Source organism: Procambarus clarkii, chromosome 56 (assembly GCF_040958095.1).
Source record: "Procambarus clarkii isolate CNS0578487 chromosome 56, FALCON_Pclarkii_2.0, whole genome shotgun sequence".
Classification (NCBI taxonomy): domain Eukaryota; kingdom Metazoa; phylum Arthropoda; class Malacostraca; order Decapoda; family Cambaridae; genus Procambarus; species Procambarus clarkii.
The window spans coordinates 24,662,906-24,681,445 of record NC_091205.1 but is presented as its reverse complement, the minus strand read 5'-3'; the positions used below and the strand labels follow the sequence as shown (position 1 = coordinate 24,681,445).

Sequence of the window (18,540 nt, the reverse complement as noted above, 5' to 3'; positions counted from 1 at the left end):
GAGAGGGCAAGGGCAGCAGCACTGCAGTGACTGGTGGCGAGGTTTGGGCAAGGAGAGGGCAAGGGCAGCAGCACTGCAGCAACTGATGGCAAGGAGAGGGCAAGGGCAGCAGCATTGCAGCGACTGGTGGCGAGGTTTGGGCAAGGAGAGAGCAAGGGCAGCAGCACTGCAGCGACTGGTGGCGAGGTTTGGGCAAGGAGAGGGCAAGGGCAGCAGCACTGCAGCGACTGGTGGCGAGGTTTGGGCAAGGAGAGGGCAAGGGCAGCAGCACTGCAGCGACTGGTGGCGAGGTTTGGGCAAGGAGAGGGCAAGGGCAGCAGCACTGCAGCGACTGGTGGCGAGGTTTGGGCAAGGAGAGGGCAAGGGCAGCAGCACTGCAGCGACTGGTGGCGAGGTTTGGGCAAGGAGAGGGCAAGGGCAGCAGCACTGCAGCAACTGATGGCAAGGAGAGGGCAAGGGCAGCAGCATTGCAGCGACTGGTGGCGAGGTTTGGGCAAGGAGAGAGCAAGGGCAGCAGCACTGCAGCGACTGGTGGCGAGGTTTGGGCAAGGAGAGGGCAAGGGCAGCAGCACTGCAGCGACTGGTGGCGAGGTTTGGGCAAGGAGAGGGCAAGGGCAGCAGCACTGCAGCGACTGGTGGCGAGGTTTGGGCAAGGAGAGGGCAAGGGCAGCAGCACTGCAGCGACTGGTGGCGAGGTTTGGGCAAGGAGAGGGCAAGGGCAGCAGCACTGCAGCGACTGGTGGCGAGGTTTGGGCAAGGAGAGGGCAAGGGCAGCAGCACTGCAGCAACTGGTGGCGACGTTTGGGCAAGGAGAGGGCAAGGGCAGCAGCACTGCAGCAACTGGTGGCGGGGTTTGGGCTAGGAGAGGGCGAGGGCAGCAGCACTGCAGCGACTGGTGGCGGGGTTTGGGCAAGGAGAGGGCGAGGGCAGCAGCACTGCAGCGACTGGTGGCGGGGATTGGGCAAGGAGAGGGCAAGGGCAGCAGCACTGCAGCGACTGGTGGCGGGGTTTGGGCAAGGAGAGGGCGAGGGCAGCAGCACTGCAGCAACTGGTGGCGGGGTTTGGGCAAGGAGAGGGCAAGGGCAGCAGCACTGCAGCGACTGGTGGCGGGGTTTGGGCAAGGAGAGGGCGAGGGCAGCAGCACTGCAGCAACTGATGGCGGGGTTTGGGCAAGGAGAGGGCAAGGGCAGCAGCACTGCAGCGACTGGTGGCGGGGTTTGGGCAAGGAGAGGGCGAGGGCAGCAGCACTGCAGCGACTGGTGGCGGGGTTTGGGCAAGGAGAGGCCAAGGGCAGCAGCACTGCAGCGACTGGTGGCGGGGTTTGGGCAAGGAGAGGGCGAGGGCAGCAGCACTGCAGCGACTGGTGGCGGGGATTGGGCAAGGAGAGGGCAAGGGCAGCAGCACTGCAGCGACTGGTGGCGGGGTTTGGGCAAGGAGAGGGCGAGAGCAGCAGTACTGCAGCAACTGGTGGCGGGGTTTGGGCAAGGAGAGGGCAAGGGCAGCAGCACTGCAGCGACTGGTGGCGGGGTTTGGGCAAGGAGAGGGCGAGGGCAGCAGCACTGCAGCAACTGGTGGCGGGGTTTGGGCAAGGAGAGGGCAAGGGCAGCAGCACTGCAGCGACTGGTGGCGGGGTTTGGGCAAGGAGAGGGCGAGGGCAGCAGCACTGCAGCGACTGGTGGCGGGGTTTGGGCAAGGAGAGGCCAAGGGCAGCAGCACTGCAGCGACTGGTGGCGGGGTTTGGGCAAGGAGAGGGCAAGGGCAGCAGCACTGCAGCGACTGGTGGCGGGGTTTGGGCAAGGAGAGGGCGAGGGCAGCAGCACTGCAGCGACTGGTGGCGGGGTTTGGGCAAGGAGAGGGCAAGGGCAGCAGCACTGCAGCGACTGGTGGCGGGGTTTGGGCAAGGAGAGGGCAAGGGCAGCAGCACTGCAGCGACTGGTGGCGGGGTTTGGGCAAGGAGAGGGCGAGGACAGCAGCACTGCAGCAACTGGTGGTGAGGCGAACTGGAGGAGAAGCACGGGCGGCGGCGGCGCGGGCACCATGGTTACCCTGGCAACGCTCAGGATCAATCCGCTCCCAGCACACTCAAAAGCTCTTGCCCGACCTACTGCTCCTGCTACTTCTGCTGATGCTGCTCCTGTCTGTTTAACAACTGATCTATTCACTCGACTTTGCCAACACGGGCAAAACAAGGAATGCAGACTGGGAACATTTAAAGTCCGCAATGTCAGCAGGCATCGTGTATTCTTGTCAATGGATGGGCGGTAGATGAAAGAATGAATGGTCGTTGGGCTACTGTCCGAAAAGCCACTCAACCATCAGTCATTAAAAAATGCCATCGTTCTCTTTACCATACAACCCTTTCAAACCCTTCCACCCACCTCTGCACCTTGTGCCCTGCTTCCACCCACCTCTGCACCTTGTGCCCTGCTTCCACCCACCTCTGCACCTTGTGCCCTGCTTCCACCCACCTCTGCACCTTGTGCCCTGCTTCCACCCACCTCTGCACCTTGTGCCCTGCTTCCACCCACCTCTGCACCTTGTGCCCTGCTTCCACCCACCTCTGCACCTTGTGCCCTGCTTCCACCCACCTCTGCACCTTGTGCCCTGCTTCCACCCACCTCTGCACCTTGTGCCCTGCTTCCACCCACCTCTGCACCTTGTGCCCTGCTTCCACCCACCTCTGCACCTTGTGCCCTGCTTCCACCCACCTCTGCACCTTGTGCCCTGCTTCCACCCACCTCTGCACCTTGTGCCCTGCTTCCACCCACCTCTGCACCTAACCTTGAGGTTACCTTGAGGTGCTTCCAGGGCTTAGCGTCCCCGCGGCCCGGTCGTCGACCAGGCCTCCTGGTTGCCGGACTGATCAACCAGGCTGTTGGACGCAGCTGCTCGCAGCCTGACGTATGAGTCACAGCCTGGTTGATCAGGTATCCTTTGGAGGTGCTTATCCAGTTCTCTATTGAACACTGTGAGGGGTCGGCCAGTTATGCCCCTTATGTGTAGTGGAAGCGTGTTGAACAGTCTCGGACCTCTGATGTTGATAGAGTTCTCTCTCAGAGTACCAGTTGCACCTCTGTTTTTCAACGGGGGTATTCTGCACATCCTGCCATGTCTTCTGGTCTCATGTGATGTTATTTCTGTGTGCAGGTTTGGGACCAGCCCCTCTAATATTTTCCACGTGTAAATTATTATGTATCTCTCCCGCCTGCGCTCAAGGGAGTACAGTTTTAGGCTCTTTAGTCGGTCCCAATAGTTTAGATGTTTTACCGAGTGGATTCTAGCAGTAAAGAATCTCTGCACGCTCTCCAGGTCAGCAATTTCTCCAGCTTTGAAAGGTGCTGTCATTGTGCAGCAGTACTCCACTCTAGAGAGCACAAGTGTTTTGAAAAGTATCATCATTGGTATAGCATCTCTAGTGTGAAAAGTTCTTGTCATCCAACCTGTCATTTTTCTTGCAGTTGTGACGGCTACTTTATTGTGTTCTTTAAAGGTAAGGTCTTCCGACATGAGTACACCCAGATCCTTTACATTGCCTTTTCGTTCTATGTTATGATTTGCCTGAGTTTTGTACGTGGTTTCCGTTTTTATATTTTCATTTTTTCCATAGCGCATGAGCTGGAACTTATCTTCGTTAAACACCATATTATTTTCTGTAGCCCATAGAAAGACCTGATCTACATCTGACTGGAGGTTCGCCGTGTCCTCTATGTTGCCTACTCTCATGAAGATCCTAGTGTCATCTGCAAAGGATGATACAGTGCTATAGGTTGTGTTCTTGTCTATGTCCGATATGAGGATGAGGAAAAGTACTGGAGCAAGCACAGTACCTTGTGCCCTGCTTCCACCCACATGTGCACCCTGTGCCTTGCTTCCACCCACATGTGCACCCTGTGCCTTGCTTCCACCCACATGTGCACCCTGTGCCTTGCTTCCACCCACATGTGCACCTTGTGCCCTGCTTCCACCCACATGTGCACCTTGTGCCCTGCTTCCACCCACATGTGCACCTTGTGCCTTGCTTCCACCCACATGTGCACCTTGTGCCTTGCTTCCACCCACATGTGCACCTTGTGCCCTGCTTCCACCCACATGTGCACCTTGTGCCTTGCTTCCACCCACATGTGCACCTTGTGCCTTGCTTCCACCCACATGTGCACCTTGTGCCTTGCTTCCACCCACATGTGCACCTTGTGCCCTGCTTCCACCCACATGTGCACCCTGTGCCTTGCTTCCACCCACATGTGCACCCTGTGCCCTGCTTCCACCCACATGTGCACCCTGTGCCTTGCTTCCACCCACATGTGCACCTTGTGCCCTGCTTCCACTAATCTTGACTTACTGCACCTTACTTCTTCCCCAATTATTTTTTCAGCCTTGACCTTTTTTTCATCACTCGCATTTTGTACCACAAGTTTCTTAATAAATTACCCTTTATTAATGTAACACAGTCTCCCACATTGTGGTATTTAAACATGCACTGAGGGCTATGTAAGGAATACTTTTAATCCAAGTTTATTTGCAATTGAAGAGCCATTTTGTACTTGTAATTTTAAAGTCTAACCCAAATATTTTTCTTGGGAACAGCAATTACTTAACAAGGGAATGGACTACTGTGCCCAAAGTGTTTAATGCGGTTGAGGATTTTAATCCAGTACTTGAGGCAATAGCACCTGTTATGGAATCTTTACTAACATTTACATCATTTATGTTCTTTGTTCATTTGCCTCGTGTTATTTTGTAAATTTTCCTGGGCTCGTCAAATTTTAAAAATTTCCTGGGCTCGTCACATGTATGTAGAATATCTTCAAATGAATTTAAATCTGTTTAGCTTGTTGAAGTGTGGTGGTTTCGTGATACTAACATGTACACTTAATTAATTTTGAACTTTTAAACTGAACTCTGAATGCATTTCCTAGAATTGGGGACCATAAAGTTGTTAGCTTAAAAAATTACGAACTTAATTTTATGAAGTGTTTTAAAACATTACTTGTATGTCGTAAATATTTTTGAGGCTGCTTAATAACTGTACCTTTTATGTTCAGTAATTCTTTCTTTGTTATTGTTGCTTGTATTAAGCATTTAATCACAGTATACAGTAATTTACTATTCGTTTTAAATAAAAAGTTTGATGATACAGTATATGGTTCCAAAGTTGCTTGTAATGAAAGTTTGTATACAAGGTCAGTAAGCAAAAAAAAAAAAAAAATATATATATATATATATATATATATATATATATATATATATATATATATATATATATATATATATATATATATATATATATATATATATATATTATTATATATATAATAATAATGCCAAAGACATGGTTAAAATATAATTATTATTTTCCACTCTTTAAGTAATCCATTTAGAGTTGGTGCATAAGCTTGACACATAACATAGTGATGTAAGGTGAGGTGGTATATAATTGTTGCAATGTTGTAACACTGTAATCTTTTTGATGTATATAATGTGTGTGCTGTTTGTACTTCTTGTGTGATGTCCTTGGCTTTAGTGCCCCCTTTTTTGTTTTTTAGTAGATATTTAAAGTCTGATATCTTAATCTTGTTTCATGTAATGATTTAGCAAAAATGTTTCATTGCAGCTGGACCGGTTCAAAGAGCCACCTGCATTTGGTCCTATGTGCGACATACTCTGGTCTGACCCGTTAGAAGATTTTGGTAACGAGAAAAATGCAGAACATTTCTCCCATAACTCTGTTCGAGGTTGTTCATATTTTTACAGGTAAAGTTTGAGATAATTGCTAGTTTTATATTAAGGGCATAACTGGGTCTTAGAATATATACATGGATATATTCTTAGATACTAAAGTATCCTAGATACTTAGAATTAGAATTACTGGATGTGTACAATACTCATTTTGTCTTTGTATTTTTTCAGGCTTGGCAGTGTTAGCTTTCTAAAAGAATGTTCTACTGTAAAGAATATATGTTATATTGAAAAAATGTGTTATTCAGTATTGTTTGAGGAATAACATGAAGCTTAAATGTAATTGTGGAATGTTGAAGGTTAAATGTAATTCCATTTCACATTAATTTCACATGAAATATGTGTAGACTAATCATTGCATTACAGAAAGCAATAAAAAACAATGCATCATGAATCATATAATTTTTATATTATGTGAACTCTGACTTATTAATTTCATGTTTATGTAGTTGTCGCTTTTTTTAATATCTGATTTTTTCTCAGCTATGCAGCTTGCTGTGACTTCTTACAACACAATAATCTTCTGTCCATAATTAGAGCCCATGAAGCTCAAGATGCAGGGTAAGATATATATACTGTGTGGATGATCACGTACTCGTACGTGACAATTTTATGCCACAGTTGTTTTAGTAACAATTGCACCAGAAAATTTTCTATACAGATTAGCATAATTTTCAAAGTGCAGTACCTCTTGTACTGTTTATATAGAAGGTAAGCACTGTAGTGTCCTTGTATGAAGCTATCATTTGTTGTACATCTCTAGATTTTTTACAAATTGCCTTTATGTGAAAATTATTCTTGACACTCGTGAAAAAATGTTTTTCACTAAATGTGTGCAAGTTTTATACTTAATATATACAGTAGTACTAAACAGCACTATATGAAGTGCATGCATTATATTTACATTCTGAACATTCATACATGTGCCCAATATTTTTAAATCAATTGGAATATGCAGCAGTGGTGTGCTGCCCATATCTTAAGAATTACATAAACAGATTAGAAAAGGGGAACAGATGTGCTACTGAACGGCTCTGGAAACTTAAGTATGACAGAGTACTGGGAAGACAGGACACCACGAGCGTAGCTCTCAACTTGCGACTATGCTTGGGTAATTACACACTTTCAATATTAACCTAAAAGGGATACACAAGTACTGTTAATGGGGGGGGGGCGGGGGAGGAGAGGGAACCATCAAAGGAGCTAGGTGTAATCATGAGTGAAGGTGATCATACCTACCTCCTTTGATAATTGGTAAAATAACCTTAAAGAGCATAGATGATGAGACATAAAATTATTTTAAACACGCATGAGACTTTAATCTGTGCACAGAATACAGCTATGATACAGTTCCTGAACCTTAAATGTACTGTACTTTGATTAGGAAAAGTTCAAAGGCATGCAACAAAATATATCCCAGTCCTAAGAAATATGAGCTACAGTACAAGGAAAGATGAAAGATTATAACCATTTCAAAATTTGAGGTTGGAATAAAATGGAAGAATAATAATCTCAGAAGTTTGCAAAAGAATATTTGTGAAAATGCTAGGAAGCATTTATGGTCCCATAAACACAACTAGAGATCATATGAAGTATAGAAAGGATAATAAAAATGTATTTGATAGTAGAGTGGCCGATGTCTGGTATGAAACAGAACTGGCAGTTCCATGCATGCACTCGAGCCACCAAGAATTTTTAAAACTCGTATACACAAGGAAGAACACCACAAGCATGACTCGTTACCTTCAGTTATAAATAATACAAGAGGGGATTAAAAATTTATTACTGTATACAGTATATATAAACTTGTGTATTTCCTGTGCAAACCTTTGTGCACACGCACTCTCGTTATGCTTGGAGTGTGATCAATACTCATATTGATAATATATCAGCATTCATTAATAATTTAAAGAATGTTGTGAAAACACAATACAAAAGAAAATTAAAAGTGGGTGGAGACCTAGATCTTGTAAAGCCATCCACATTGTAGTCAGAAGAGCAGAAGGAAAGCCGAATGAAATGGGTTGGGGTTTGTGGTTATTGTGTACAGGTATATAGATGTGCGTTATCAAAGTTGACAAAGCCATGGGATCATCCAATAATTTGTTTGTTAAAAAAAAAATGATAAAACCTTGATGCTTTACAGTTCATTACTGTACTATGAAACCCCCCCCCCCTGATAGATGTAATGTATACCAAGCTTTCAATAACATTAACAAGTACAGTAATGTAATATTTATTTTGCAGGTATCGTATGTATCGCAAGAGCCAAACGACAGGATTTCCCTCTCTTATCACAATATTCTCTGCTCCTAACTACCTGGATGTGTACAACAACAAGGTTAGGGAGTATATACCTACTTTTTTAATCTGCATTATAACTGATTTTCCAATTTAAATTGTGCTTAGTATACAATGTTTAGTTTCCTATCCAAGACAGGCAAGCAGAGCAGTAAATTGGGAAGTAGAAGTTTGCAAGAGATTATTGATTGTGAGGTAAAGAAATCTGCTCACTCGGTGGAATATGGTTATGCACCAGAAGTATTTTTAAAGTGAATGTGACACTTGGTCTGCTGTTATAGTGATTGTTTCAGGGTAATTGGGTTGCTAGCCCAGTATGATAACCACTCTCCCACACACGCACAGCTTCCAAGAAATGTGTGTACTGTATGTACATGCTAAATGTTTGAATGCTTGCTAAAATGTACATGTTGTTATACATTGTATTTAGTGTTTTATGCAATTGTAAATTTCTTTAATTTTAGGCTGCTGTATTGAAATACGAGAACAACGTAATGAATATCCGGCAATTCAACTGTTCACCTCACCCTTACTGGCTACCCAACTTCATGGATGTCTTCACATGGTCACTACCATTTGTAGGGGAAAAAGGTAACATGTAAATTATAAAGATTTGGTATAATATATTTAAAAATAAGGCAGGTAATGTAGTTTTAATTAGTGCATTTGTTAGGTATAAAGTGGTGAAAATAAAATATGGTATTCCTTTAGGTAAAAATTCATTTTATGGTACTGTTTATGATCAGAGGCCTTTAAGCTGCTGCTAAAGTCGGAACCAGTTTGGTCCACCAGGACTGTATTCCTTCACTAGATTCTTGTGATCTTTCCTCTAGGCCCAACAAGTTTCATTGCAAATGGGAATTTTCAAGAAAAATATAAGGTAGGGGTTCAAGGTAGATTGGCAAGTCAATCAACCACCGTGTCACCTGCTCGCTATTACCCCCCAAAAAAAACTACAACTTGCGCAACCACTAATTACGAACCCAACCTTTTTTTTCCTGTATCATGGTGACCCCTCTCCGAACACGTGCATGAAGCATCATTTGCCTCTACACGTTTTTTATTGGAAATTGTATCCTTTGCAGATGCTCGATCAATTATTCCTTGGTTATTTATTATGTGTTTTAGTACTTCATACCTGTCCTCTTTTGAAAATTATTACATTTGCTCATTTCAAAATTTTCCATGGTGGCATTGGTTAAATGATTTGCCGAAGATGCTAGCTAACCCACTACAAAAGTACCCCCCGTGGTTTCCTAGAACAACCACGATTGATTGTGGTCTGGTCCCATTGCCTGGGACACATCGAATATCATTTTACTTCTTTCTTGGTGTCTGATGCTGCTCGCCTTTGTTTTTATCCTCCTATCATTCCCCTCCATTGATATCCACTCTGGTTGCGTTTTGTATACCTTCTTGACTCTGAGTTCCTGATGCACTACATTATCATTTTTCATGATGTTCCCTGGTCTCCTTAGCCAACCCGTTCTCGCAAATTTGTAAAGTCAATATTGACTTATTAACTACGTGCATAGGTGATATACTAAACATAATAGATACCCTTAAAAAGATTCATAGAAAACACCGACCTTACCTAACCTTGTTAGTATCTTAAGATAAGCATCTTATTGCTTCGTAATTACAATTATTACTTAACCTATACCTATTATAGGTTAGGTAATAATTGTAATTACGAAGCAATAAGATGCTTATCTTAAGATACTAACAAGGTTAGGTAAGGTCGGTGTTTTCTATGAATCTTTTTAAGGGTATCTATTATGTTTAGTATATCACCTATGCACGTAGTTAATAAGTCAATATTGACTTATTAAATTTGCGAGAATGGGTTGCCTTAGCCTGAATGCATGTCATTTACTAGAGTTTTTATCAGTGTGTTCATGCAACATCTTTGGCTGGTCCTTTGCTTTTGCCAGTCACTTTTAAATTGCTGCTCTCCTAAATCTTGTATGCTGCAGTTGCATATGGAGGGGTGACAGTTTTGTTCTCCAAATTTATATTGTTTTTAGAAAAGGTTTAGCTTAAAAGCTGAGAATTCTTTCAGTTGGCTGCTATTGAAACCAAACTAATTTAAGTTTAATAACGGGCAAATATGCTGCTGCCATATAAAATGATCTTCCTTATATTTTTCAGTAACGGAGATGCTGGTAAATGTACTGAACATCTGCTCAGATGATGAGCTAATGGATGGAGAAGAATCACTTGATGAAGGTAGGTACCTAAAAAGACACTACATTTAGTAAGGACTACGAGGTGAAGAGCTAGGGGTCTGGGGCAGCATATTACTTTACCTCGGGCTGATGAGAGGTTAATAGTATTAAGTGGCTGGATTGTGCAGTGATCATATCTGCAATAGTTTTTTAGACACCCCAATTAGTATGGGGATGAAACTTGAGTTTGAAGTCTTTTTAAGTGTTTAGTACTAGATGCAGTCTACTTCATTTTTGAAAGGTAGAGTTTTAATATTTTCTCACTTTTTGGATGCCAATTTGGAATTATTGCACAGCAGAGTTTGGCTGCCAAGTTGCATAATAATGAAGTATTTAGTCAGAACTTTGGAGTTGTTAATAATAATTCTTAAAACTTCCCAGAATTTAGAATTTTTCAATTATCTAAAACTGAATTAAATATATTACCTTGGCTCAATTAGGTACAGTAGTAGTTTAGATTGCCTTGGTTACCTTTAGAAATATTGTTTAAATAAGTACTAGCGAAAGACCAATGAAAAGGTCACACTTCATGAGGAAAGCAACACACGTGGGGTGTAATCATCCATTTGACCCCCCTCATTGTACAGTAAATGTACAATGCACAATGTACATTGTACATTGGCTTCTCTAAAGAAATTCTTCCATTAGCTTTGGTATACTGCCAATTATTTTTCAACCTATGCATGCAATTGCCATATAGTTTTAATTTTAATAACTTAAATCTATATAAGAGTGTTGCATTATTTTCTCCTCTCAAACTTAAATTTATGGTCATCCATTTTTTATTACATTACAGTATTTATATTAAAGCTTGTTTTATTATGTATGATAAAATCGAAGCTGTATTTGCAGTGGTGGAACTGGTGGAATTAGCCACACTCTTAATGGTAAACTTGTATTTAGTTTTACAGTACTGTATTTCATATATGCAAATCTAGTTTTAATCCAAAAAGACACAAGGCCGACAAGTTTTTTTCCCCACTGGAAGTCAAACTTTCTGCTGCATCTGGCTTTCCAAAGGGTTGTATTTACTTCCAAAATTTAGGATACAGTATTATCTTTTAAAAGCAGGCACAATATTTAGTGAGTATGGAAAGGGAAATGAAAAAATTGCTGCACAATGTTTTGAAAAATTATACTGATGTTCAGTGGATTGAGAGTTTGTCCAGTGAGCAACTATTTTAGGAAAGAGCAAATATATAGTATTTTTGTGTAATGTATATATTTTTACAGTAATTCTCCAAGGTTTTTGTTCTATTGGCAACCAAGGCAAAATATGCTACTATTACCTCTTGTCTCTTCAGAGATTAAACGGTGTACTGTATTGAAAAGTGTTCTCTATAGAGCCCAGGTGTATGAAGGACGAGACAACAAATGTTTTGTGTATCAATTGTTTTTATGAGCAAGTTTTAAAATTCAAATATGATTTTAACACTGCACACAATATTTCAGTATCGTTAGAGCCTTTAAATTTTGACAAAACGTGAATTAATAACTAACTATGCATATTCTCTGGGATATATATAAAATTTTAGACAGATAAATATGAGTAGTTATAGTCTGCCATTAAAAGTATGGTCAATTCCACCACTGTTGGAGAGGACACTGCAAATACAGATTTATTATTCCTCTTTCCCAAGTTCTGGCTATAGTTATGACCTTTACAAATGCAACACAAGATTAAAGGAGGGTCCCTTGGGTATGCTAAAACATTTGCTATATAGATTCTTCTGCCTTGATTGTTGGGAGTATCAGTTTAGCTCTAATAAACCTCATTCATAATGCAGGCAGCTGTGGTAAAGCATTTGAACCTTCTATAAATATTCTTTAGCCTGGTTTTTTAGTTTTAATAAATTTAAATATAGTAGTTAATATTTAAAAAATACTTATATATCAAATCCTTGATTAGTTCTACCGATGTGGACATACAGTAAATAGATTAGCATGTAGGGAAATATATATATAATCAGTAAAATTTAGACAAATTTTTGCTTTAATAATCTTTTGAAGTGATTGCTGAGGCAGTTCTCATTTCACTTATTCTTGTTTATTAAAACAAGTGTTGCCATCTGCCTGTGGCGACCTGTAATGCCCAGGTGGCGGCCAAACCTGTGGCAACCTGCATCACTCGGGTAGTGGCCAAGCCTTTGGTGACCTACGTCGCTCGGGTGATAGTAAAATCAGCATACAGAATTCTTTGATAAGTTCTTGTGTCTATAACACTGAATTAATTTGCATTGCCTTAGGAATATTGTACATTCTTTGTTTCTAAGAGTAAGTTTTGAGACGACAAAGTATCATTAATAAATTTAGATGGACAGTATCTTCACACAAAATATTTGTAAGCTGGTTTTATGTAGGTAGGTGTAGAATTCTGCTAATTTTTTTTTTTATATTGGTTACCTTGAGACATAAAAACTTGCAGCTCAGCATTAAAATTTTTGACCTCGCATTAATTGATATCTCAACTGTTTTATATTGAGAAATATTCCGGTAGTTCATCTGTGGCTGGTTTAAAACATTTTTTCTGCAGTGTGGCTTGGTATCTGTGTTGAACAACCATAGTGAAGGGTCATGAGAAAGCCCTGCAACAAATTAAAAACAAAATGGCCACCATATATAATTATAAACGCTCTGCACTTATTCAGTAATGATGGAATGATGTTGGAAGTCCTTGGTGTCATCTTGGATCACTGGAAAGTCTGTAGATGTAATACAAAATAGAATTACAGCAGTTCATATTTTTCCAAAGGTAAAGATTTTTCCATCTGGAGGTCTGTCATGTGGAAATGTAGTGGACTATCTAATGAACATCATTGAAGTCTTAGTTTTAGTCAAATGCTGTTAATGGTAAAATTATATTTGTGATATAATGAAGTTCATACTACAGTACCAGTATATGCAGATCATTTGCTCATTGTAGTTGCACAGTACTACGGTGATTCTCTTGAAAGCATTTTTTTACAAGACATTCAGCTACTGACTGTAACCATTAGGACAAACTGAAGAACCTTTTCCTCTTGAGGAAGTACCAGGTATCAAAGTTGGTACGCGATGGAAGTCAGATTTGCATCAGAGGGTGGAATGCCATCAGTGTCTACAATGCTGAAGCCAAAGAACAAGGCCAAGATAATGTACATATAGTTTCAATTTGAAATCAGAGTAGTATTTATTTACTTAAATATTTGTAGATATTAAATAATTACCTTAGTCTTTTAAGAAACTTAAAAATATGTGAACTACTGCTCGTATGACTAGTAAACTTGTGTAATACTGGCTTGTTTCTATATTTTGAATATTGACTATTTGTCATTGAAGATAATGGTGTGTAATGAAAACTATTGAGGTACAGGGGTATAGAATGAATGGCTGGGCCCTCTGTCTGCAAGCTGTCTGAATTGCTTCCAAACAAAATAGCTGCAGTACACGATTATTCACAGAATTTCTCAACATTGTGTTTAACACTTGTGCATCCTCACTAAATTTAAAATCAGTTTCTACTGTATACAGAGAAGGAATCAAATGAGTTGATCTTTCTCCAGAGCTGATACTTGAAAAATGCTTATAAGGAGAATGAAAGAGTAGCACTGATAACATTAGAGAATAGAAACCAGGGCATGGAGGCCAACAGTCCTATACCCATTGCCATTCCAAAGATGTGAATGATTAATCTGAGGGTATGTGCTCGTTTGCAAGAGAGAGCTAATGAGAAAGTGAAAACCCGAGGACTGTAGCATGTTAAATGAAGTGGAATGAACTAAAACTCTTGAAAACATCTCTCCACAAATTGAAGCCTGATATGACAGACATTATTAAAGTACCATGCATGACAAGGCTAGTAGTCAGGACCTGAGGAATTTGACTGTACTCAGCCACAGTCATTGTTAAACACCACCACCCCATGCTTATTGAACTATGCAGTGCATATGCCAGCCTGGGAGAAAAGTCACTTCATCACAAAGTTTTATTGGATGGTGTGTACCTATTGCTAGGTAGAACTTGTACAAAAACTTGTACAAGGCAGGTCTAGAACTTGAACTAGAACTTGTCATAGAAGGTCTTGAACTAGAAGGTCATAGAACTTGTACAAGGCAAAATTGTACCTTGGTTCTCCAAAAAAGCAAAATAACCTGACAGGATAAAAATTGACTTGAGAAACTCAAAATGCCATAAAAGGTGCTAGTTAACAATTCTACCTTTTAATAAAAATGTTTGCCGATTTTTGTTGCAGCTGGTGGCTATTTTGTTTTTATTCATTTGAGGGTTTTCTTGCAAGATTCATAGTCTCGATCATGTTATTGCAAATGTGATTATGAACATAAAGCAAATGTAATTATACTTTTTATTTCAATTAGCAATGAATTGAGCATGATTTTTTCATAATGACTTGACTGCAAATTTTATTATAATGCAAGTAATCTTTCCATGTATATACATACAAATATACATACAAAAATATATATATATACATATATCAGAAAACTCTTGATATATGATGCATATACATATAGACTTACACATATACATACACACGTGTACTGTAAAAATAATTAAATATTTTCTTTCCATCATTCCAAACGGAGAATGTTGACTCCCAAGATTGCTTGAGGTCCATTTTCCTGCACAAAGTACAAAGGTCCCAAAACCACATAGTGTATATTTAAACTTTGCACCAATTGATTTATTGATTATCATCACGACTTGAACGTTAATAATTCACTGACACTTAAAAAGGGTTCTTCCAAAATGACCTTCAAAGTGATTCACATCATAACTGAAAATTTTCCATTCTTTCACTAGCTGTTTGGTATTTTCATAAATTTTGTTGAAATATAATGCTGCAAATTGCTGTATATTTCAGATTAATATTTACTTTTTTTTTTTTTTTTGTAGCTACATTTTGTTCACATAAGTTAAAGTTTTCCCAAGTTTACCTCTGAGTTGGCAGAAATGAATTCTGATGCTGGATGTTTGTAACTTCAAAGTAGGCACTTTAAGTTTACTTCATTTCACAAAGATATATAGCTGATACAGTACTGATATTCAACCAGAGATTTTGACAGTTTTGCAACTAGGTGTGAAAATGCATTACAGCTCGTAATATGTGTCATAGGAGTTGTATTTACAAGCGAGTTTCTAGACAAGCCCTCAGAGGCTCCTTAGTAGCTCAGATGTTTGCAGTGGTACCAGGCCAGAGGACTTGTGTAGGCCTACCAAACAGCAGGACCAGAATTTGATGAGGTGAGGGCAGCATGCGGATCTTGGATCAACCCAAAACAATGTCAATTGCCAAGAAAATATGTAGGAAGCAAAATAAACTAGGAATGTTATTTAATGAGATTGAAACAAAGGAAGCTGTAGTTTGCCCAATGTGGAAAAAGTGGCACCAGGTAGCAGCCAGGTCATGTGAGAGTCCGGACAGCCCACTAACTTATGTGCCAGGTATCACCTGAACACATTGCTACAAGGACCAGACATCTTTTTTTAACCAAATGGCGTTAGCATTCGTTGGTACTTTGTTGTCCCACTGGGGACTATGCTTAGCATTCCCTTACATTTTACACTATGTGGTTGCATTTATGCTCCTCGACTTGCATATCCTTAGCTGGTTAGTTTGCCTCTACCTTGCTTCAGAGTTATCTTTCCAAGTGGAGGTTACACGTCATGTTTCCTAACCAGTTATCTTTTTTTTCTTCTTCTTTTTGAAATGTAAGCATCCCATCTGGGGCTTCTCGAATTGCCTTGGTGTCAGGGTAGTGGGGGGACTTTCTCATGCCAATCTTCTTGATGAAAGCCGTGTACTTACCATACTTTAAAGAAAGTCATTCATGCTTGGTTATGCCTTTGCATTTGTGATTCTGCTTGAGAGGGGGATGAGTATTTTGTCAGGCATTCATAACCATAGAATAACACTCATCATTGGTTTATGTCGTACATTGCCATGTTTTTATGCAGCTCGGATAACTAATAGCCATTTGGTCTGGGTTTATTTGTTGCTTTTTGATTTTTTTCGTTTTGTTTGTTTTTTATGTGTTAGGTGTTTCCTGACTTCGCTGGGCCTGTATGGTTCTTGGAAACCATTCCAGTCGATTTCATTCTTACCTGAACCCTGGTCTTTGCCTTCTTACCCCAATTAGGTCAGCCCCCTCCATCTTTATTTCCATGTTTATCTGTTTCTTCCTGCAATGCTCGTGTTCTCTTGAACGTCATTGAGAGTATTCACTGTGAGGTACTGAATGCCAGACCATAAATAATGCATTGATTGTAATACAAAAAAAAATTGCGTGACCTCTGTATATCTCCATGTGCATCTTGCTTCCCATGGAAACTGGGTGGTAGCACTTGAGTGAAGGTGTGATCCGAGCCGTTGCCTAGTGGAAAGCTTGGACTTTAGGGCAAACTACTACTAGCCTTGTTTCAATCTCTTCCCCCCTTTAATAAAGATACCTAGTTCATTTTGCTTCATGTACTTTCTATTTTACTTAATTTTGGGTTGATTTGGGATTCCCATTTTACCCTACTCCACCACGAGCATACAGTACTGGATTCTGGTCCTGTTACTCGGTAGGTTTGCTGAAGTCCTTAGACCATGTAGCATTGTAGATAACATTATAGGACCAAAGCCAGTGCACTAGGGAGCTTCTGAGGTAACCCAGAAAATGGCATTTCATTACATTAAATGATTAATTTTTGCTCTAAATATTTATAGGAAGAAACTGATTAATATAATTTAAAATTTGGTCTCTCAATTAACCCTCCATGAAACTAGATACTTTTTGTCATGAATGAAACTTCATTCCTATTAGTGAAATGTTTAAAAAAAAAATTTGTCCAAACTAAAGCATGAATGGATTCTACAAATTTTTGTTTTTTACACTAAACATGAAGTGCCTATGTAGTTTAAAAGCATTTTAATATTTATGATTTACATAGCACTAAGAAAGTTACTGCAATACCCATCATAATGTAGCATTATAATTCTCTTCTGAGACAAGCGGTGTACAGTATTTGTCAAACTACTTTTGAAATTTCTATAGAATGTTTTTTATCAGTGTAGATAATTTGTAAATTTGCTGCCAACACATGTCAAGTTTAATTTTAATGCCAATTGGTAGAATTTGATGATTTTAAGGCTCTAAACGTCTAAAAAATATATTTGCAAACCTAGGTTACTATATTGTATAGGAAGTCCACAGTTCTTAAGGCTTTGCCGTCTTTCATATAGCATTTTTTGAAGAGACCAAAAATTACTTAGTGTAATGTTTTTCCTGAACTTTGTTTTTACAGTGTTTTCTATATAATTGTTGTTAAAGCCTCGTTTACACTATGATGCCTCTGCCAGTGATGGAGTTTGTACAAATTCAAGTCATGCTTGGGGGTGGGAGGTGATATTTTTTCCTCACACATTTTTATTTCATCTTCTATCAAATCTTGACAAATCTTTCAGATCTGTTGTATAACTTTGCTTATGTAATATCTGAATAAAAAAAATACTGATGAAGTATTACTGTAAAGGGGTAGGAATTTTAATGTCTTAAAGTCTACAGGTCTAAACAAAAATGTAAATGTATTTTAAGGCATTTCATTCTAGGATTGAAAGGGCCTATGGGCTTCAATATTTCCCATTTTAAATATTGAGGTTTTTAATTGATTGTATAGGCATGAAAACCTTAATCTTTAACAGCAAAGAAATTACACATTTAATGGAAATTTTAATTTCTTGTTTGTAATACTGTACTGTAGTACGATATCTACAGCACTGCTACAAGTTTTAAGATAAATGTTCATCACATTCTGTCATAAAACATAAAAATATTCGACATAAAACATAAAACAAAAATAATGTTTTGTGTTATGTTTTTGTTAAGTATTAGTCAGGTGAAGAGGGGAAATTATCAGGCAAGGGAATGGTGAGAGCTTCAAAGTGATAGACACTTGTACCATACGAATGTTCTTGTCTAAAATAAATGTGACGAGGCATCTGTAACGGTGGTCCTTGGGCAGTCTTGGGAGTGATTGCCCTCTCAAAGCTCATTTCTTGCTTGCTCTCCCTTACTTTCACTTTTGCCATTTTGTTCTTTCTAGCTGTATCTTGTTCTCGATTTATCTTTCTCTTGTTCTTGCTTGCACTTACCATCTTATTCCAGCTGTGTCTCTTTTGCTCTTCTGTTGCACTCTTGGCTCCTGCTCTCTCTACATCTCTTGCTTTTTCTATATTTTTCTCTCTCCCAATATTTTGCTGTTGCACTCTTCCAGGCAGTTAACATTCACATTA

The 18,540-nt window shown here is 40.0% G+C and overlaps 1 protein-coding gene across 8 annotated transcripts in view; it reads left to right on the top strand.

Moving 5' to 3' along the window:
• Positions 1 to 18,540, top strand: part of LOC123770779 (serine/threonine-protein phosphatase 2B catalytic subunit 2) — a 213,847-nt gene that overhangs the window by 183,054 nt on the left and 12,253 nt on the right. For all 8 annotated transcript variants that reach the window (XM_069305922.1, XM_069305921.1, XM_045762931.2 and 5 more), the window contains 5 exons: positions 5,612 to 5,751; positions 6,220 to 6,297; positions 7,984 to 8,077; positions 8,502 to 8,628; positions 10,189 to 10,266. In XM_069305922.1, the coding sequence (XP_069162023.1) occupies positions 5,612 to 5,751; positions 6,220 to 6,297; positions 7,984 to 8,077; positions 8,502 to 8,628; positions 10,189 to 10,266 (517 nt within the window). The remainder of the gene's footprint in view (positions 1 to 5,611; positions 5,752 to 6,219; positions 6,298 to 7,983; positions 8,078 to 8,501; positions 8,629 to 10,188; positions 10,267 to 18,540) is intronic.